General features: G+C 40.1%; 1 protein-coding gene across 2 annotated transcripts in view; it reads left to right on the forward strand.

Moving 5' to 3' along the window:
- The window catches only part of LOC308399488 (protein PHTF2), a 52,371-nt gene extending 39,886 nt beyond the window's left edge, over window positions 1–12,485 (forward strand). Inside the window, exons 7-21 of one of the 2 annotated variants that reach the window (XM_080886785.1) lie at window positions 511–676; window positions 1,968–2,129; window positions 3,088–3,316; window positions 3,399–3,545; window positions 3,644–3,800; window positions 4,845–4,912; window positions 5,674–5,802; window positions 5,878–5,963; window positions 7,019–7,211; window positions 7,296–7,427; window positions 7,514–7,600; window positions 9,541–9,696; window positions 9,774–9,869; window positions 9,979–10,104; window positions 11,817–12,485. In XM_080886785.1, the coding sequence (XP_080742911.1) occupies window positions 511–676; window positions 1,968–2,129; window positions 3,088–3,316; window positions 3,399–3,545; window positions 3,644–3,800; window positions 4,845–4,912; window positions 5,674–5,802; window positions 5,878–5,963; window positions 7,019–7,211; window positions 7,296–7,427; window positions 7,514–7,600; window positions 9,541–9,696; window positions 9,774–9,869; window positions 9,979–10,104; window positions 11,817–11,837 (1,955 nt within the window). In that variant the 3' untranslated portion in view covers window positions 11,838–12,485. The remainder of the gene's footprint in view (window positions 1–510; window positions 677–1,967; window positions 2,130–3,087; window positions 3,317–3,398; window positions 3,546–3,643; window positions 3,801–4,844; window positions 4,913–5,673; window positions 5,803–5,877; window positions 5,964–7,018; window positions 7,212–7,295; window positions 7,428–7,513; window positions 7,601–9,540; window positions 9,697–9,773; window positions 9,870–9,978; window positions 10,105–11,816) is intronic. The other variant, XM_080886786.1, reaches the window with a different exon arrangement.
- Window positions 12,486–17,032: the final 4,547 nt, after the last annotated feature.

The raw sequence follows: 17,032 nt of genomic DNA on the forward strand, positions 1-17,032 counted from the left end.
AAACACTGTTGTTTTTCATCTCTCCCTCCACCCTTCCTGCCGACCTCGTCTACAGACCACATAAAACACCACACGCCTTCTTGCTGACACTACAATGAAAATAACTTGAAGTGTCAAGCTTTTTTTTTTTTTTTTTTTTTTTTTAAATTGTTGAGCATACACTGGAGAAAAAAAAAAAGAAGAAACAAGCAGAGAAGCAACAAATAAAATAGTAACATGGAGGAATGGGATGGAGAGCAGTTGGCCAATCCAGGGGAAGATATTAAAACTCATCAGTTCTTTTTGCATATTTGAGTTGGTGTGTTTTTCTGTTGCAAAACATTAACATTAGAGGAGCTTTTACTCACTTGAGTCACATTCAGACTTTTCTACTCATTTGTTAAACTTGTAGATTAAAACAAGCTGTATGTAATGTGTAGACCTGCAGTTTTGTCTTCAAGCTGCTACTGTTACTTTAATTTAATGTCTGTTTCTGCTCTAACGAATCCTGTTTGTTCATATTTCTCACAGTCGCTGCAGCATTCCTGTATGTGACCATCCCGCAGCCTCATGGGATACCGGCCACCGAGGTGTTTGAAGCCATCTTGCTCATGTTGCTGCTGGGCACCGTCCACTGTCAGATTGTCTCCACCAGGACCCCGAAACCTGCCTCCAGCAGTGGGGGGAAGAGACGCAGGTGAGGAAGGGAGAAGGGCTGAGAAGTATTGCTGAGTGAAAGCTTTTAGGAAGACTAGATGGGGAGGAGGTGAAGGCATCACATGAGATAAAGCCCTTCAGGGACAAAAGAGAGACTCAGGAAGAGATAAAGAGGAAGATGTGAAATAACAAAGGCAGTATTTAGTTGATATACAAACCACGAGATACCAAAAGAGTGATGGAAAGAAAAATGAATGAAAACCTCTTTTGTTGCTGGGGTGTATCTGACCTCAGTTAATGTAAAGCGTAAAACACTCAAATCTGTACTAAAACACACCCTGGATGAATGTGCTGTCACTTCTTAAAGATGAAATGAGCTCTGTGTGTGTGTGAGAAAGTAGAGTAGTTTGCTTATTGCTGCTGTGTTTTGTAGTGTTTAGATTTGCAGTCTGTGAGTTTCCCTTTGTGTTTTATTTTGTGTTTTTTTTTTTTGGTTCAAGGCTTTTTGGTGTGTGGCTGCTTTTCTGGCTCACAGTAACGTAAAGACAATTTTCAAACTCCTGGGAAGAAAATTGGACCATGCCACTGTTTTGGAAAGGTTTTCTGGGGATACAGAAATAGTGTGCCTCAATACTGAATCAATCTTTGTACTTCTTGTGATTTTCAGGCGACAGAAAACAATCACATTTGATCAAAGAGGAGTTTGTTGTGACCTTTCTCTCTTTTCTTTATCCTACCTTTGGAGACATGTCGTCATATCAATTGACAGCAGCAAAATATTTAAATTAACTTTTTTTTTTTTTTAACCCAGTGATCATCATAATGAACTCTTTGCTTTTAAATTTTAAGAAGCTCTGTCCTGCACCTCTCCTGTGTGTCCTATATTAAAATAATGATAATCAAGTTCTTGATAATAATTTTTTATGTTAATGTCCTGCAAAAATAAACACAGAATTTCAGTTTATCACATTCACAACCCAAAGAACACCAGTGAAACTGGAAGCATCCTAAATCCCTATTTTATCATTTTTTTGTTTTGATGCTATTATAGTTAAATTTTAGGTTGTATTATTTCATGAATCTACTTTTGCAGAGTAACAGCCTAGATGATGATTTTGGGAGAATTTGCCTTTGATCTGTTTCAGCCTGTGTGTCCAGCAGGTGCCGGCTGAGTCACAGCACCTTTTTTGAGTTTAGCTTCCTGTGTTAGTTGAACCGTATCATCAGTGTTACGATGAAGGTGCAGCCAGACTCCCGGTGGACACACGGCTGTGGTGTCAGGAGTCTCCAGGTCCGCTCTAAGTGTCTCTCCACTTTTTTCCAAACCGAAGGAAGTTGAGGAAGGCATCTCAGATGGAGGTGCATAGGGAAGGCGACGGGTCTAGCACTACCGATAACACACAGGAGGGGGTGCCACACTCCCACTCAGCCAGCACCACATACAGCCTGGGCGCTTTCTTCCAAGATTTCTGGCATGATATCTGTAAAGCTGGGTGTGTATTTTCATTTTCCATCTTCCTACAATGAGATGATGAACATAGGCAGGGCTGGGCTACAGTTTGAATCCATTAATTTGCAAAGAGATCTCTGAATTTCAAACGTTGGGTTTTTTGAAAACAAAAACCCAGCCTTGCCTCAGAGCCTAACCTGGGCTTCTTTAGCTGCAACATCATAACCTAACGTTTATTTAGGAAGGGATGGAGAACACCGTCCCCCTCATTGGTCAACTAAACAGGCAAGCTTGGTGCTGAAATGTAAAGTCAGTTCTGCAGTTTAACGCCTGCGTAAATTCTGCTTCCTGTAGTGCCAAATCTTTCCCTCATTAATGAGGTGCAGGTGGATTTTGCAGCTAAATTTTATGCCAGTAATTTGCTGATAAAGCTATGTTTAAAAGAAGCACTGGGGCAAGAGGCGTGCATGTCTGTGGTGAGTAAAGCCCTAACCCCCATGCTTCTACTTGAACAAGCTTTCAGCAGACCGCAACAGTGTGGAACCTTTTTGAGATCCAAGTAGCTCTTTATTTGGGAAATCCATCCACTGATTATCTGCCACACTCACTTTAGCTCCAAAACACTTTCTTCTATCTGATTCAGGCTCTTTTATTCCAAAAATAGTTTTAGAAAGTATCAGAAAGCAGTATCACCAATTGTACTACAGATAAAACACTGTATTTTAAAATGCAGGTATCTTACTCGATGTCGACTTAGCTGCCATTACAAGCGTTTATTTTGTGTGAATGTTCCACATTACTGTGTTGAATGCATCCTGTTGTGAGTTTGCTATTGCATGTCTAATTTTCTAACTGTAATTATTTACTAGTTTAAGATAATCACAGCCCTGCCACTTCTCTGCTTATCTAAATATGTCTGTTTCTGCACTTCCCCCCCCCCCCCCATCGACCTCCGGTCTGGTTTTCTTTCTGTTCTTCCTCTCCTTTGCTTCCTACCAAAGGTCCAAGAAGTCCAAGCTTTCCATCGATAAATCCACAGAAACGGACAACGGCTACGTGTCGCTGGATGGCCGCGTGACCAATCGCAGTAGCGAGGAGGGGCTCCAGCTCCACGAGCAGCGATGCGATTTGTTAAATAGGGCTGACGAGGTGTGCTGGAACCCGCACACACAGCCTGCACACGGTCACGCTGCCCGCAACAATGGACTGCTGCTGGCCGGTGGTAATAAGGTAACCTATCAGTGTTCATTATTTCAATATTTTAACCCTAATATTGTCCTGGATTTGACTCTCATGTCACTTTGTTTTTAAGGAGCCGGCGTCAGATGAGGCTTCCAGTGAGGAGGACCCTGAAGCGTCCTACAGCGCCCTCCGCAGGGGAGTGGAAAGAATGAACAGTGACTGTGCACTCCGAAATCGCAAGAATACGCACCACTATAAGAAACACTACACTGTGGAGGTTAGCATGGACACATTAACTCCTTCGCAGGAAGCTCATTCATTCATTTATACTGGACAAATTCAAACAAATGACAGTCATTTTCTCCTTTCTGTCAGGATGTCCCCAAGTCTGGTACCAGCTGCAGCTCCAGATGTTCAAGTCTGAGGACTCAGGATTCAGAGAGTACTCGACATGAGTCTGAGACCGAGGACCTGATGTGGGAGGACTTCCTGCACTGCACTGAGTGCCGATCGTCCTGCACGTCAGAGACAGGTGAGAGGAAGATGTAGAAATCATCTGCTGGGTGCTAAAGTCATTTAAACTCAGACGCATACCAGGGTTCATACGGGTGCTTGACATCCTTGAAAAATCTTGAGTTTTAATATTAACTTTAAGCTGTTAGATCCTCAGGCGGGCGTTTTCTGAGCTTTCTGACCAAAATAAATGGAGCATTTCTCTCCCACTACAAACTGTGTGTAAACAGTCTTGGTAACAAAATACAGCTAACACTTGTGAGATGTCATCAGAGGTGTAAATATTACTGCAGATGTTACTATGTCAAAGTTACTGTGACTCAAACATAGAAACATTTGATTTTTTTATTTCCTTCACCTAATTTTTTAAAGTATTTTATAGCATAAAATATGCTTTGGTTCATATTTAAATCATATAACAAAATATGGATATTACCTGTGACACTACTCATGTCGGCACTTATATTTAGGAACCGATTAAACGTGATCTCCTCCATTTAGCCCCCATTTTTCTGGGCGTGGGTGTTTAACTAGTTAAAAACAAACAAACATCTGTCTCCTATTTTTGTGTCACACAGGAAAGAATCATCAATATCTGATGAAAAAACTTAATTTGGCCTTGCTGTGTATTATTGTGGCGTTTGGTGAAGTTTTCTTGTTTTGTGGGGTTGTTGGTGTTTTTTCAAGTGGAGAGGAATGTCTCTAACAAGTTGGTTTGTTTACATTTGCGCATCTTAAATTTTAAGAGAAATGTGTTTTTTGAGTTTGTACACTATATGCATATATGGCAACCATTTCCTTTTTCAGTGTTTTTGTGTGGTGCATTTTTCTCTGTTTTAACAATAGGGGAACAAAGGACATTTAGGTCGACCTGAGATGATTTGTTTTAATTTTTACATGGTCTTACTGAGGCGATAGTTTTGGGATTTTTTTGGTAATGTGCTGGAAAAGCTTGAAAGTGCTTAAAGAGTGCTTGAAGTTGACTCTGAAAAATGCATATGAACCCTGGCATACCTTCCGATGACTGCATGTAAATAAGCACTATCGCTGCTCTTCCTCACAGAGGGAGAAGGAGGAGGAACGCCTGTGTGTCCGGCCAAGAAGGAATACAGAGACGACCCTTTCCATCAGGTCTGTAAATGCTCTCACACTTGGAGTTTGAGGATTTGTGGATTAAAGTACTTAAAACTTGAGTAACCAAACTTTTTCAATGACTGAGGGAGGTTATTCATACTCTATTGTATTTCACACGGGAATAGAGGAATCTTGCTACTCTGTCTGTTTGCTATTCTTTAGACCAAATCGTTACAATATCACAATTAGAAGAAAACAGTGAGCCACGACGTGCATAACAGTTATGACAAATTCATGGGAGGAAACGTCACATATGTCACTAGGATGACTTGAAGTTTAACAGGAATTTTGGTCACCCTACTTTTACCTCCACTTTTAGCAGTAATAAAGCAGAGTAGTTTCACTAAATAGAGTAGAGAAGGTGAAGGTAGAAACAACTAGAGTCAATAATCCAAAACATCAGACGGTGCACAAAAGAGAAGACGATGGGTGGAGACGAGTGTCAGGGGTGATTTCTGACAAAAGGATGGCAGCAAGAGTGAAGGGGAAGGTTTACAAGGTGGTAGTGAGACCTGAGTACGATTATACAGGATTATATGAGAGAGATGCGAAGAGGAGAGAGGGTGGATATATTGGAGAAAGGATGTCGAATATGGAGCTGTCACACAGAAGGGATAGAGAAAGAGAAGCTTTGTGGACATAGTGGAAGAGGACATACAGAGGAGGATAATGGGGATGGGGTGGGATGATCTGAAGTAGTAGTAGTAGTTGCCGTGAGGAGAGGTGTCAGTATTTAATGGTGTTTGGTTTCCCTGCAGGGTCACCTTCCCTGGCTGCACAGCTCCAACCCAGGCCTGGAAAGGGTGAGCGCCATCGTGTGGGAGGGAAACGAGTGCAAGAAAGCAGACATGTCTGTCCTGGAGATCAGCGGCATGATTATGAACAGAGTGAGTGACGCTTTCCATACAAGCAAAAAACACTAACGAGGGCACCATACTCATGTAGTTTGTATGTTTTCACAGGTGAATCTTTACACTCCTGGAATCGGTTACCAGGTCTTTGGGAACCTAGTTTCAGTAGCGCTTGGGCTCACACCCTTTGCTTACAGGTAATCCATACTACACGTGTGGTCAGTATTTGAATAGTGATCCAACTGAAGTCTTTTGAACAGTGACAATCAGCTGTTATGAATGTTAAGAATGGTTTTGACCAGGACAAAAGTAAATATCCAGAACATATCTGTGAATAATTTTATTTGAGAACGCCAACTCGCCTACCTATGTGGTGGTTTCCACTAGGGCTGCTCGATTATGGCAAAAATGATAATCACGATTATTTTCACTGAAATTGAGATCTCGATTATTTGACGATATTTATTTAACAATAACAATGTATTGAAAATGACTTTAAAGATTGTCAAAAAATAATATAAAATAGTGTGCAAATACTGATAACAGTGCAAATGTTTGCAATATAAAAAATAAATGAAAAATGTAAACATCTATGTTTAGTGAACTTTGCAGTGTTGCTCTGTGGTGCAGCTACGACACTGTAGCAAAGTTTACACACTGTGTCTACTTGATCCACGTCTGACTCCGCGAACCCATAATGTTTCCACACCACTGAAGTTTTTTTACCTCTCTTTTCAACCAACGGCAGTCACTCTCCTCTCCAAATAACTTCTACTTAGCTTTCTGAGCTTCCCTCGGGTCCTCTTAATTGTTGTGACACATGTTCGAAATGCAGAGAGGTGCGCTCGATTTGCCACACGGAGCAGCGCGAGAGTAAAGCACGAGGGAGGGGCTAATAATCGGCTTAGTCATTTTTAATGATCGTTGAAAGCCCAGATCGTAATCGTGATTAAAATTCGATTAATTGAGCAGCCCTAGTTTCCACAGCAGCATTGTTACTGGTAGGAATTCTAACCATGATTATGCAAAACTGTAATGTTTACTCGTCATAATAGCAGTTTTCATTTTTTTAACTGTGTTTTTTGAAGTTAAAATTCAGTTTGAATGATCATGTTAATGCCTGTGTGTTTAATATTGTTACATGTATCTGAAACAGTTTGGCAAGGTGTCATTTTTAAAAAAATATAGTAACTTAAGAATTTAAATGTGTGGATTTATTATTTTCCGACCTATATCCTTCTTTCCTATGCAGACTGGCTCAGTACCGTGACTTGGATCAGTTGACCACTCTCTCAGCCAATGAGCTTCTGTCTGTGGCGCTGGGGTGTGGGTCTGGTTCAGATGTCCTGGTAATCACCATGGTAACGCTCAGCTTCCTGGTGCGCGTTTGCCTTATCTGGCTCTTCTTCTTCCTGCTCAGCGTAGCAGAGAGGACATACAAACAGGTGCACAGATAAAAACTGTTGTCTGCTGATCGTTTGCAAGTCGGATAAACGGTCCCTGTACTTACAATCACGTCGATGTTTCAGAGACTTCTGTTTGCCAAACTTTTTGGTCACCTGACTTCGGCCCGCAGAGCGAGGAAGTCTGAGGTCCCACATTTTAGGCTGAAGAAAGTTCAGAACATCAAGATGTGGCTGTCGCTACGCTCCTACCTCAAGGTACAAAAGTAAAAGTCTTAAATGTACAACTGGAAAAACTTAAATGTTAAGTAAAGACACAAATGGAGAAACTGTTGCATTTGCAGAGACGGGGTCCTCAGCGTTCGGTGGATGTCATTGTATCGTCTGCTTTCCTGCTCACGTTGTCAGTCGTCTTCATCTGTTGTGCTCAGGTAACTTCTGAAGGTGTCAAATCAGCAAAATATACAAGTTTTTGTTTTAAGTTACAAAGTGGATAAATCATGGAGAGAAATGTTACAAAAAGTGTTGCTCTTGCCCTTTCAACTTTCTGCAGGTTTTTTTCTTTTGTTTATGTTTTTTTAAATACTCAAGTCCCCTAAAATGAGAACCAGCCGATTCATTTATGTCCTCTGTGATGGACATTTGTTTTTGGTCTATATCCAGGGGTGCACATAAGTGGTCCACAGGTGTGCATTCGCTGTCAAAATAAAAGACGCGCACCAGATAAGAAGTTGCAACGCGCGTTTGCGTACATATAAAAGGCACTGTTTTTGTCAGCTAGAGTGGGATTTTCACGGCACATTCTGCACCACATCTCTGTGCGTTCATCATTTGTTTGCAGCCAGCTCACCTCCTGAAACCACTTTTCTGAGAATACGCGCTTCTTTTGAGGTTTGGACTCCTTCTGACATTTCTTTGGAGGTGGAGGAACACCAAAGTAATTGCTTAAAGGAGCTCGCTTCTTCGACATCTTTAAGAGTTCTAAACAAATGTCTGTCCTCCTTCAGAAAATCGTATGTACGCAAACGCACGTTGCAACTTCTTATCTGGTGCACGTCTTTTATTTTGACAGCGAATGCGCACCTGCAGACCACTTATGTGCACCCCTGTCTATCTTTTGACCAAGTCCTGATGTACTAAATAGAGAACATCGTGGGTTTTTCACTGATATCTCATGTGTTTGTATGGGCTCTTTTTGCTCCAAAGAGGCAGGAAATCACAAAAAGTTCAATGGGAAGATTCCTCTACACGGTTCTCAGAGTATATTAAATTGTCATTCTTCGGTTAGTTGTCTTTAATCTACTTTTTTTTTAAAAAAACTCTAAACTACAGCTCATGGACTCACAGTGACCTGGGTACTAATTATTTCAACACTTCAAGGGAAAAAAAATCCCTTCTAACTAGGAATTTATGCTTCAGCAGGACACCTGCACTGTAGCTACGTCGTAATCACAAACCCCCCTGCAGCTCTACAGCGTAACCTGAAGCACACTTCCTGAGACTGAGACTATATGTCTCATCAAAGCAGCTTGCAACTACTATGCACCATCAATTCTTGCTATTCAAAGTGTAGAATCCTCTCGTCCATGGGAAGTCTGGACCCTCATGTGAACTTCCGGGGAAAAAACAGCCTGCATAAGCCTAATCACACTATAGCTACCCACCAGGTAGCTCATCAGTATATATCATGTAGCCCAGTTTCACTAACCCACTAAACTTTGCTGCTATTTTACTTTTCACTGTTTGTTTGTTTTTTGGCACTGAAAGAATTAGTGTTTTAACTTTCAGTGGCGCCGCCATGCTCGTTTGCACTTAGGAACTGAAGGAGTGTTTGACATCATCAGCTCTGTTTATAAAAGTGATCAAGCAGATAGCACTGCAGGGTAATCCGGCTGTGCCCGTTATAGTCACTTTAAAGATGTTGTAATCAAAAAGATTTTATCTTTACCTGAAAAGCTGTGAGGCCTCAAGATGTTACATAACAGCTTTTTCCACATTAGCCAGTAAAACAAGTTTGTATTGGCTGCAGAGCCTAAACCTGCACATGATGCAGACGAGTCTTACATGTGTTGCACAGTTTCTGCCACCAGGGGTCAGTCATACAATTAGCAGAACAGTCAGCTCAAGTAAAACTGATCTGTAAAACTGATAAAGAGCAAATATGTGAATGCATCGACCTTCAGAATAATTATTTTGGGACATTTACAGTACTTGTGCTGTAAAAAAAAGGGAAAATGAGTTGAAAGACACTGCAGCTTGTTACAAATGTGGTGTTTCATATACATTAAAAAAAATGTAATTACAGTATCAGCAAGTCTGTTTTATTTTTGGTTTTAGAAACTGAACAGTGTGTTTATCTCTCTTCCTCCAGTTGCTCCATGTCCATGAAACGTTCCTGGACTGTCACTATAACTGGGAGCTGGTGATCTGGTGCTCCAGTCTGACTCTGTTCCTGCTCCGGTTCGTCACTCTGGGCTCGGAGACCAGCAAGAAGTATAGCAACACCTCCATCCTGCTCACTGAACAGGTACACACACACACAATATACAAGTATGATCAGTGTCGTGTCCAAACTCTGACCCTGATCCACTGCGTTTCTCACAGATTAACCTGTATCTGAAGATGGAGAAGAAGCCAAACAAGAAGGAGGAGCTGACACTGGTCAACAATGTTTTAAAACTGGCAACCAAACTACTCAAGGTACACACACAGTCTCAATATCCTTTCTTGTTGGTCATCTGGCACCAACTGCCCCTGCTTTTACAATCTGACTCTTTTTTTTTTTTTTTTTTCTTTTCCTTTTCTCCAGGAGTTGGATACTCCGTTCAGGTTGTACGGTTTGACGATGAACCCTCTGCTCTACAACATCACCCAGGTGGTCATCCTGTCTGCTGTGTCGGGAGTCATATCTGACCTGTTAGGATTTAACCTGAAGGTAATTTTATGCGTGAACGCTCTTTAGTCACATGTATCTTGTTCACGTCTGTCCTGTGGTGGAAAACCCCCCCCCCCCCCCCCCCCCCCCCCAAAAAAAAACCTCTGTCCTTTGAGGAAGTAAAACAGTAAAGGTGCAAAACAGACAATGTGGACTGAAAATCCTTTTTTAGCACCAAAAATGAATTTTCAAGATTTGTTGGGTTAAAACACGTCATAATCTTGCAGTGTAAATCAAATCCCTGGAAGATGAGTTTGTGATGGAGAAGTACGTGTGCTGAATTCTGACCTATGAGGGAGCAGATGAGCACTAATTTAAAATCAAAGGCAGTCGTAGACAGGCTTTCTTTGCATTAGCTGGTTCAACAAAAACCTGAAATCCAGGCAGAGATGACGGGTGTCACAGCAGCGTTTCTGATTGAGGCAGCTCAGGACGAGCTCGTGTAACAGGGGGTGCTTGGCGTGTGATTTCACTCGTCTTCCTCACAAAAATGGATTAATTGCTGCCTACTTTAGAGATATTATCACGGAAACAGGTGACAGATATTCACAAAAGACAGGCTATAAAAATTCTAATTGTAAAAGCCAATGATGCTGCAAATAAGAGATCTGTGTTGTAGAAAATGTGAATTCATAACTTAATATTTGTTTTTTCAGTGGCTCTTAGTGCTGCCATTTGTCTGTCACATATTCTAGCATATTAGAGCTGATGGATTTAAACACTGGTGCATTCAGGACTGACCGTGTCTCTAAACCTAATGACAGATGTTGAAATCATGTTAGTTTCTACCCAAATTAAAGCAAAATTACTCTTTTCTATTCTGTGTTATATATTAGCTGTGGTTGCAGATTACGATTAGGCATGAAAACATGTGCATGGCCAGCTGAATGCTCGAAAAGTTCCTGTGATCATGCATTTTTGCATTTTTCACTGCTGTAACTTCACAGCCTCCTGTGATACTCGTGAGACACAGCTGATCCAGGTTTCTTTTGCAAAATGTTTTCCTTCAACAGAAAAGGTCCAGCTCAGTATTAGCAGGGCGTACAGTACTGTGCAAAAGTGTTTCGCCATGTTGGAAAAACACTTTAGCTGAATCTACAAAAATGATAAAGATAACACAGTTTGATATGAACCCAACTTGACAGAGAACAAAACAAAATGCTGTCAACATCCAAAGAAGAGCTTCGAATGTCCTTCGAGAAACATGGAGAACTATTCCTGGACACCGCTTAAAGAAATTAGAAGAAAGCTGCCTAAGAGAGTTCAGGTTGTGTTGAGGAATAAATGTGTGCAAATGTAGACTTTCAAGCTCATTAGAATTATAGAAACTCTGTTTTTTGCCTTTGCCTGTTTTCCGTATTTCCATGTATGTTTGCACATTTCAATAAACTGTTCCACCCATTTCCCCAGCAAACTATAAAAAATGAAGACTTTTGCACACTACTGTAAGTTACCGTGGTGATCGAGGCAGATTTAAATAAAATGGATTTACCTGGCTTCATACTATTGGGTACAGTTTCCAGTATTTAGCAGAGATATAAACGAAGTAGACCAAATGTCTAATAAGCTGACACCTAATCTGGCTCCTCCTGCAGCACTGTTGATCTTACCTTTGATACCTTTCCTGCGTTTTGTTGTTAAACTGTAGCTGCTCATTGGCTGAATTCTCCGATTCGAGTGTCTGACGTGTGTTCGTTTGTTCCCGTTCACAGCTGTGGAAGATCAAATCATGACAGTGGACTGAGAAACGGCGTCAACACTTCACTCTCACTGACTGGCTGAACGCTCGTCCGACTGGCCCGACCCACCGAGAGACCGAGCCTCAGCCTCGACATATCAGAGTGCTTTGACCTTCAACGTTTCCACTTTGTGCAATTCACAGACTATTTATTTACCCATTCAGTGTTTATACCTAGGCTTTATTTGAATTCTAGTTTCTTTCATGTTTTTGTGTTTTGTGACACACAGTTCGGTTTTTACCTGTCAACAAAAGTGTTATGAGTGTTTCCCCTAGGTTACCGCTTTGGAGGGGAGACTTCTCGCTTGTTTGTTTTTTCCTCCCCCCTGCTCTAAAGCAAATCTCCCCTGTCGTTTTAGACGGATCAAGACTTGTTGGGATGCTTTTTGCATTTACACACATGAAGTTGGCTTCAACAGGAGTAACGTTATCTTCACTTCACAAACAAAAACACAGTAGTGTGCTTTTTTTCCCTCTCGCCCCCCCTGAGTTGTTGGTAGGGGGAACGCTGTGTGAACATAAATTATTATTAAGTGATGGTTGAGGTTCTCAGCTCGATCTGCAGCTTTTCATTTTAACTCATTTGCAGGCAAAAATATTTTATTGTATTTTTTCCCTTTTTTTTTTTTTTTTTTTTTGCTTAAACTGAATGTTATTTATATGTTGAGTTTCAAAACAAAACAGATTTTAAAAAAGCAAACGTTAGTCCAGTGGTTTTATTCAAACAAACTGAGTTCGTCAAACATTTTTTAATTTTATTACAAACAAATACTGAAGGTGTAACATGTTCTTTAAGATAGATAAATGCTCCACACGGACACCTTTAGATCAAGCTGCTAACTGGTTTGGTTAAAAACATTGCTGGTGTCTTGCACCTGTTCACACTCAGGCCACATGCAAATATCTCTTAAAGGAAGTTAACAGTTCCATTCTCCAGGTATTTAAAAGCAAAACAAAACTAGAGAGCAGATGACATTTACCAAAACCAAAAGGGAGAAAAGCGACACGTGTGAACAGAAAGAAGACTGAACATGTCTACAGTTATTCTTCACTATTAGACGGCGTGACCTGAAGCAAGACCTTTCAATTTTTGCTCCAGTTTAATATTACGAGCCCCATCAGTGGTTTCAGGAGCATTTCCAGCAATACGCGAGTAGATGGTAACACTTCCCTCAGAGAGCTGACACAGCATCTACTGTGTCCATGAAATTTGCAGGTAAACTGGTTTCAAACGGCTCGACGGTGTCACCCGTCAGCTTTCTTTGTTCAGAACACACGCAAAGCCACGTGTGCTTTATTTCCCAAAGGGCCACATGAGAGACACTGTCGTGGAGGGCTGCACCAATAAGCTGAACTCAAGTCTGCTCAGTATTTTCTCTCTTTAAGCTGCAACTGATAAGAGTAGATGTTACAATTAGGCAATAAAAATGTGAACTGGGGATAGTAGGCCAACATTTTATTGTTGTTTGATTTCAACATTCCCCAAAACTGAAAATAAGTCTAAAGTTATACAAAGTGCTACTGCTACTTTGCTGGTAGTTTAATGGAGCTTTTCAGTTCTTGTTTCTTGTTCAGTGAGAGAGATCCAGTCGGTTTTGGGCCTAAACAAGTGCATTAAAGTCAGATTCAGTATCTGATATTTATTTTAACACTTTGCCCAGACTGAGCCACCTGGCAGCTGTGTGGTAGCTATGTCACCATCTTCAGTCTCACGCTCCTCTGAAAGTAGAACAAACCATTTTAGTTGCAACATCAACAAAAAATAACTGACAGAAATACCACTTTCAGGTCTGGGTTCATTTCAGTCATTTAACGTTGCGTGTGCTTTTACAGTACGACAGCAGTTGTAGACCCCATCATCTCGAGCCTATCCAAGCATGCGTTGCTGCCCCGTTTTCTAATATGTTTTCCTTCCGTTCTTTTACAGACAAAAATTAGTAACTAGACTATGAGACGACACGTCTCATCCAGGGGCAAAGAGGAAAAGTCAAATCTGTCCACTTTGTTTTTCCAACTGAAGCTCTAGACTTCCTGCAGTGTCCTCAGTCAATCTTATTACGGTTCAGCTAGAGAGGGGCACATTCTCCACCAAACATTGACTCTTATTGTTTACTTTTTTTTTTTTTTTGGCGATATCTCACAAAATCGCAACGCTGGTCTTGACTGCTCTCTCCCTGGATGTGTCGATTTGTAAAAAGTCAAGTTCTTGTATTTCTCTTTATGATTAGTCTTGTAATAGCGATTCAAACATACCAAATGACCACACAGCTTTACCTCGGACTTAAGTTCATATTTAGACAATGATAAATAGCCACATCTCATAAAACATAATTTTATTACCACTGTATTTAGTTGCACACACATGAGTAAAAAAAATTTTTAATTATCATGGCAGATAATGCCCACATCTGCTCTAATGTATCTTCAACCCGCTAACGTGTCGATTAACAACAGCCAGTATCAATTCATCTCTAAGTTGAGGAAAGCTTACCTTGGGCCCCACCACTAGCTGCTTCCTGTGTGGATGCCCTTTAAATACACAGATGACTGGACCGACAAAGATTTTTGGTAAATCTCAAACTGAAGTTTTAATGTTAAAATGTGAACTGATAACTGCAACTTCTCTGGATACGTCATATAACAGCATAAAAATAGGTTGCCAAAATGTAATGTGTCCAACAACTCGTTAAGCAGCGCACCTGCATAGCAGATGGTTTCATTATCGACTCCCAGTCCCAGATCAAACAGTTTCAGCTGTCCTAGCATGAAGAAGACAATCCCCAAAAAGCAAAATGTTGGATAAATGAAACGGAAACTCGTACTGGAGATCTCTGCCTCTCCCTTCACTCCACCAGGTCAAATCTCAATTAGAAGTTCATTCAAATAATAAAACTGAACCCTAAATAAAGGCAATCACAATCAACTCAGATATTTTATAAACTGACAGGACTTCACATAAAATGCTGTTGAACGCTCGGAGCTCCTTTAGACGTTGGTGTACACGACACTTCAGTGAAGTCTTTCTTGTGTGTGAACAAAGACATGCACTTTAAAAACACGTTCTCAATGGAAGAAAAGTTACTTTGTATCAACAATATTTTTTACATCACTCTGTGTGATACAGTTTGTGTGTGTCTGGTGTTATAGCGAATGCTAGTTCAGCGTGTGTACTGATGATTTGTGTGAATTAAATCCGAAACGGTACGTGAAGTAATGATGCCCACGGAAAAGAAACAAATGGTTGCCTCGGTTCACTGGAACAAGCTTCATTCATAAAAATGCGAGCATAATCATCTTCAGTGTGTTTGAGGAGGAAGACCAAAGTGCTTTTAATTTAACTGTATTTGTTTGTCTCTTCTGGTTAAAGAATGTATTTATAGCGTTCTGGTTTTAAGAATATTTCCTTTTTGTTCTTTCATCATTTATTTGTACAGGATGTTTGTTCCTCACCTCTTTAGAAAAGGCATGCTCGACTGTTTTTGTTTTTTAGCAACGAGACTTTTGAATCACGTATATGAGAGTGAATCTGAGGAAAGGACTGTGTTATGATGCTGTTTTCCAAAAGTCTAAATATTTACTGTTTTTTCTTGTGAACTGGTCTTTCAATAAGATCTGTTTTTATATGAATAATTAAAAAAAATGGATGTTAAATCCTTTATTCTTTTGTTAACTGTTTGTGTTATCCTTTTCCTTCAGTTGTTTAAATATTTATAGTTGCACTTGATCAACTGCTTCTTACAGCAAAAATATCTAATCAAACAGATCAGTCATCTCTGAATGTTTCCAGACTCTTAAAGAAATTACAAGGAAAAAAAACTGCCTAAGAGTTCAGACGGTGTTGAAGAATAAAGGTGCTCATACCAAATATTCACCTTCAAGCTTGTCAATTCCATTTTTGCCTTAATGTTGCCATGTATGTGTGCACATTTCAAGAAATCACAGAAATCACAGAAAACTGCAGGTTTTCTGTCTGAGCAAGCTGGATAGCATAGTGGTACGACTACACGCCTCTGGAGACGGTGTCTCAAGTTCAATTCCCACATGCTGGCATCTCTATCCAGTAAGGTGTCAGCAAAGCCTGCATCAGGTGATAGGACGTTGTTGAATGCCACTAGACAAGGAACCCCAGAGCAGAGGGTTACATGAGCAGTTACTTTGTATTGACATGTATGGAATCTTTCATACCCAACACCCAAGTGTGGGTAGAAGAAGGATTGTAAATCATCTACAACCTAATATTTTAAAACTTGGAACTCAGCTGCAGCTTAAGTAAAGTGTTAACTAACACAGAAAACAAGGAGATTATGTGATGCAATCTCAGTGTTGTGTATATAATAACACTTCCAAAACAAAGTGACTGCTTCAAAAACCTTTTTATTAGAACAATACAGCAGATATAAAGGTCTATTGCAATCAAACACCACCAGAGCGAACTGTGTGCTTCAGACAGTATGCCCTCCCCGAGAGAAATAATTTAATATAAACTAGAGAAAAGAAAAAGAAACAGAAAAAAAATGGAGATGAAAACAAAAAATTCTTCTTGCGATGCAAAGACGATCGATCAACTTTCATTTTACTTGCACACCTAAAAAGTTTACACATCCCCAGAAACACAAGCTCAGAAGTGTTTTATTGTGCAAGTTGTAAGATTTTGGTATAAACTTGAAAGTTCATCTCGTGTTAATTAATCATGAGCCCTTTAAGTCGGAACGTTTGGAGGGAGGAACGTTTTGGCCCTCGCCAAACGAAACGAAACAACGAAGCAAACGAAAGAAAAGAAACACGTAAAATTAAAGCTTGAAATGCAATAACAGCAGTGAACAAATGAAAATGCAATCCAAAAAAAAGAAAAGAAAGAAAGAAAATTGTTTTAATTTTAGTTTTAAATATTTGTGGTCTGTGGACATGAATCTCATCAAGAATCATATAGGAGGAGCAGAAACTAATGATTCCAGTTTATCTAATTCTGGGGCCATGTTTACAAAAATATTGTGAAAAGTATCATTTATGCGTTTCAATAAATCATTTAAGGAAATATTAGAAAAAATAAACATATAGTGGTGGAGCAAAAATAAGCTTTAGGTTGAATTCAATCAGAGAAAGAAGATGCTACATATTTAGATAACTCATAAATATATAATCATAGTTTTTGATGTTAAGACGAAATCTGTGTTGCTCGCCGTTTGTAAG

The sequence above is a fragment of the Rhamphochromis sp. 'chilingali' genome (genome assembly GCF_963969265.1).
Source record: "Rhamphochromis sp. 'chilingali' genome assembly, chromosome: 7".
NCBI lineage: Eukaryota > Metazoa > Chordata > Actinopteri > Cichliformes > Cichlidae > Rhamphochromis > Rhamphochromis sp. 'chilingali'.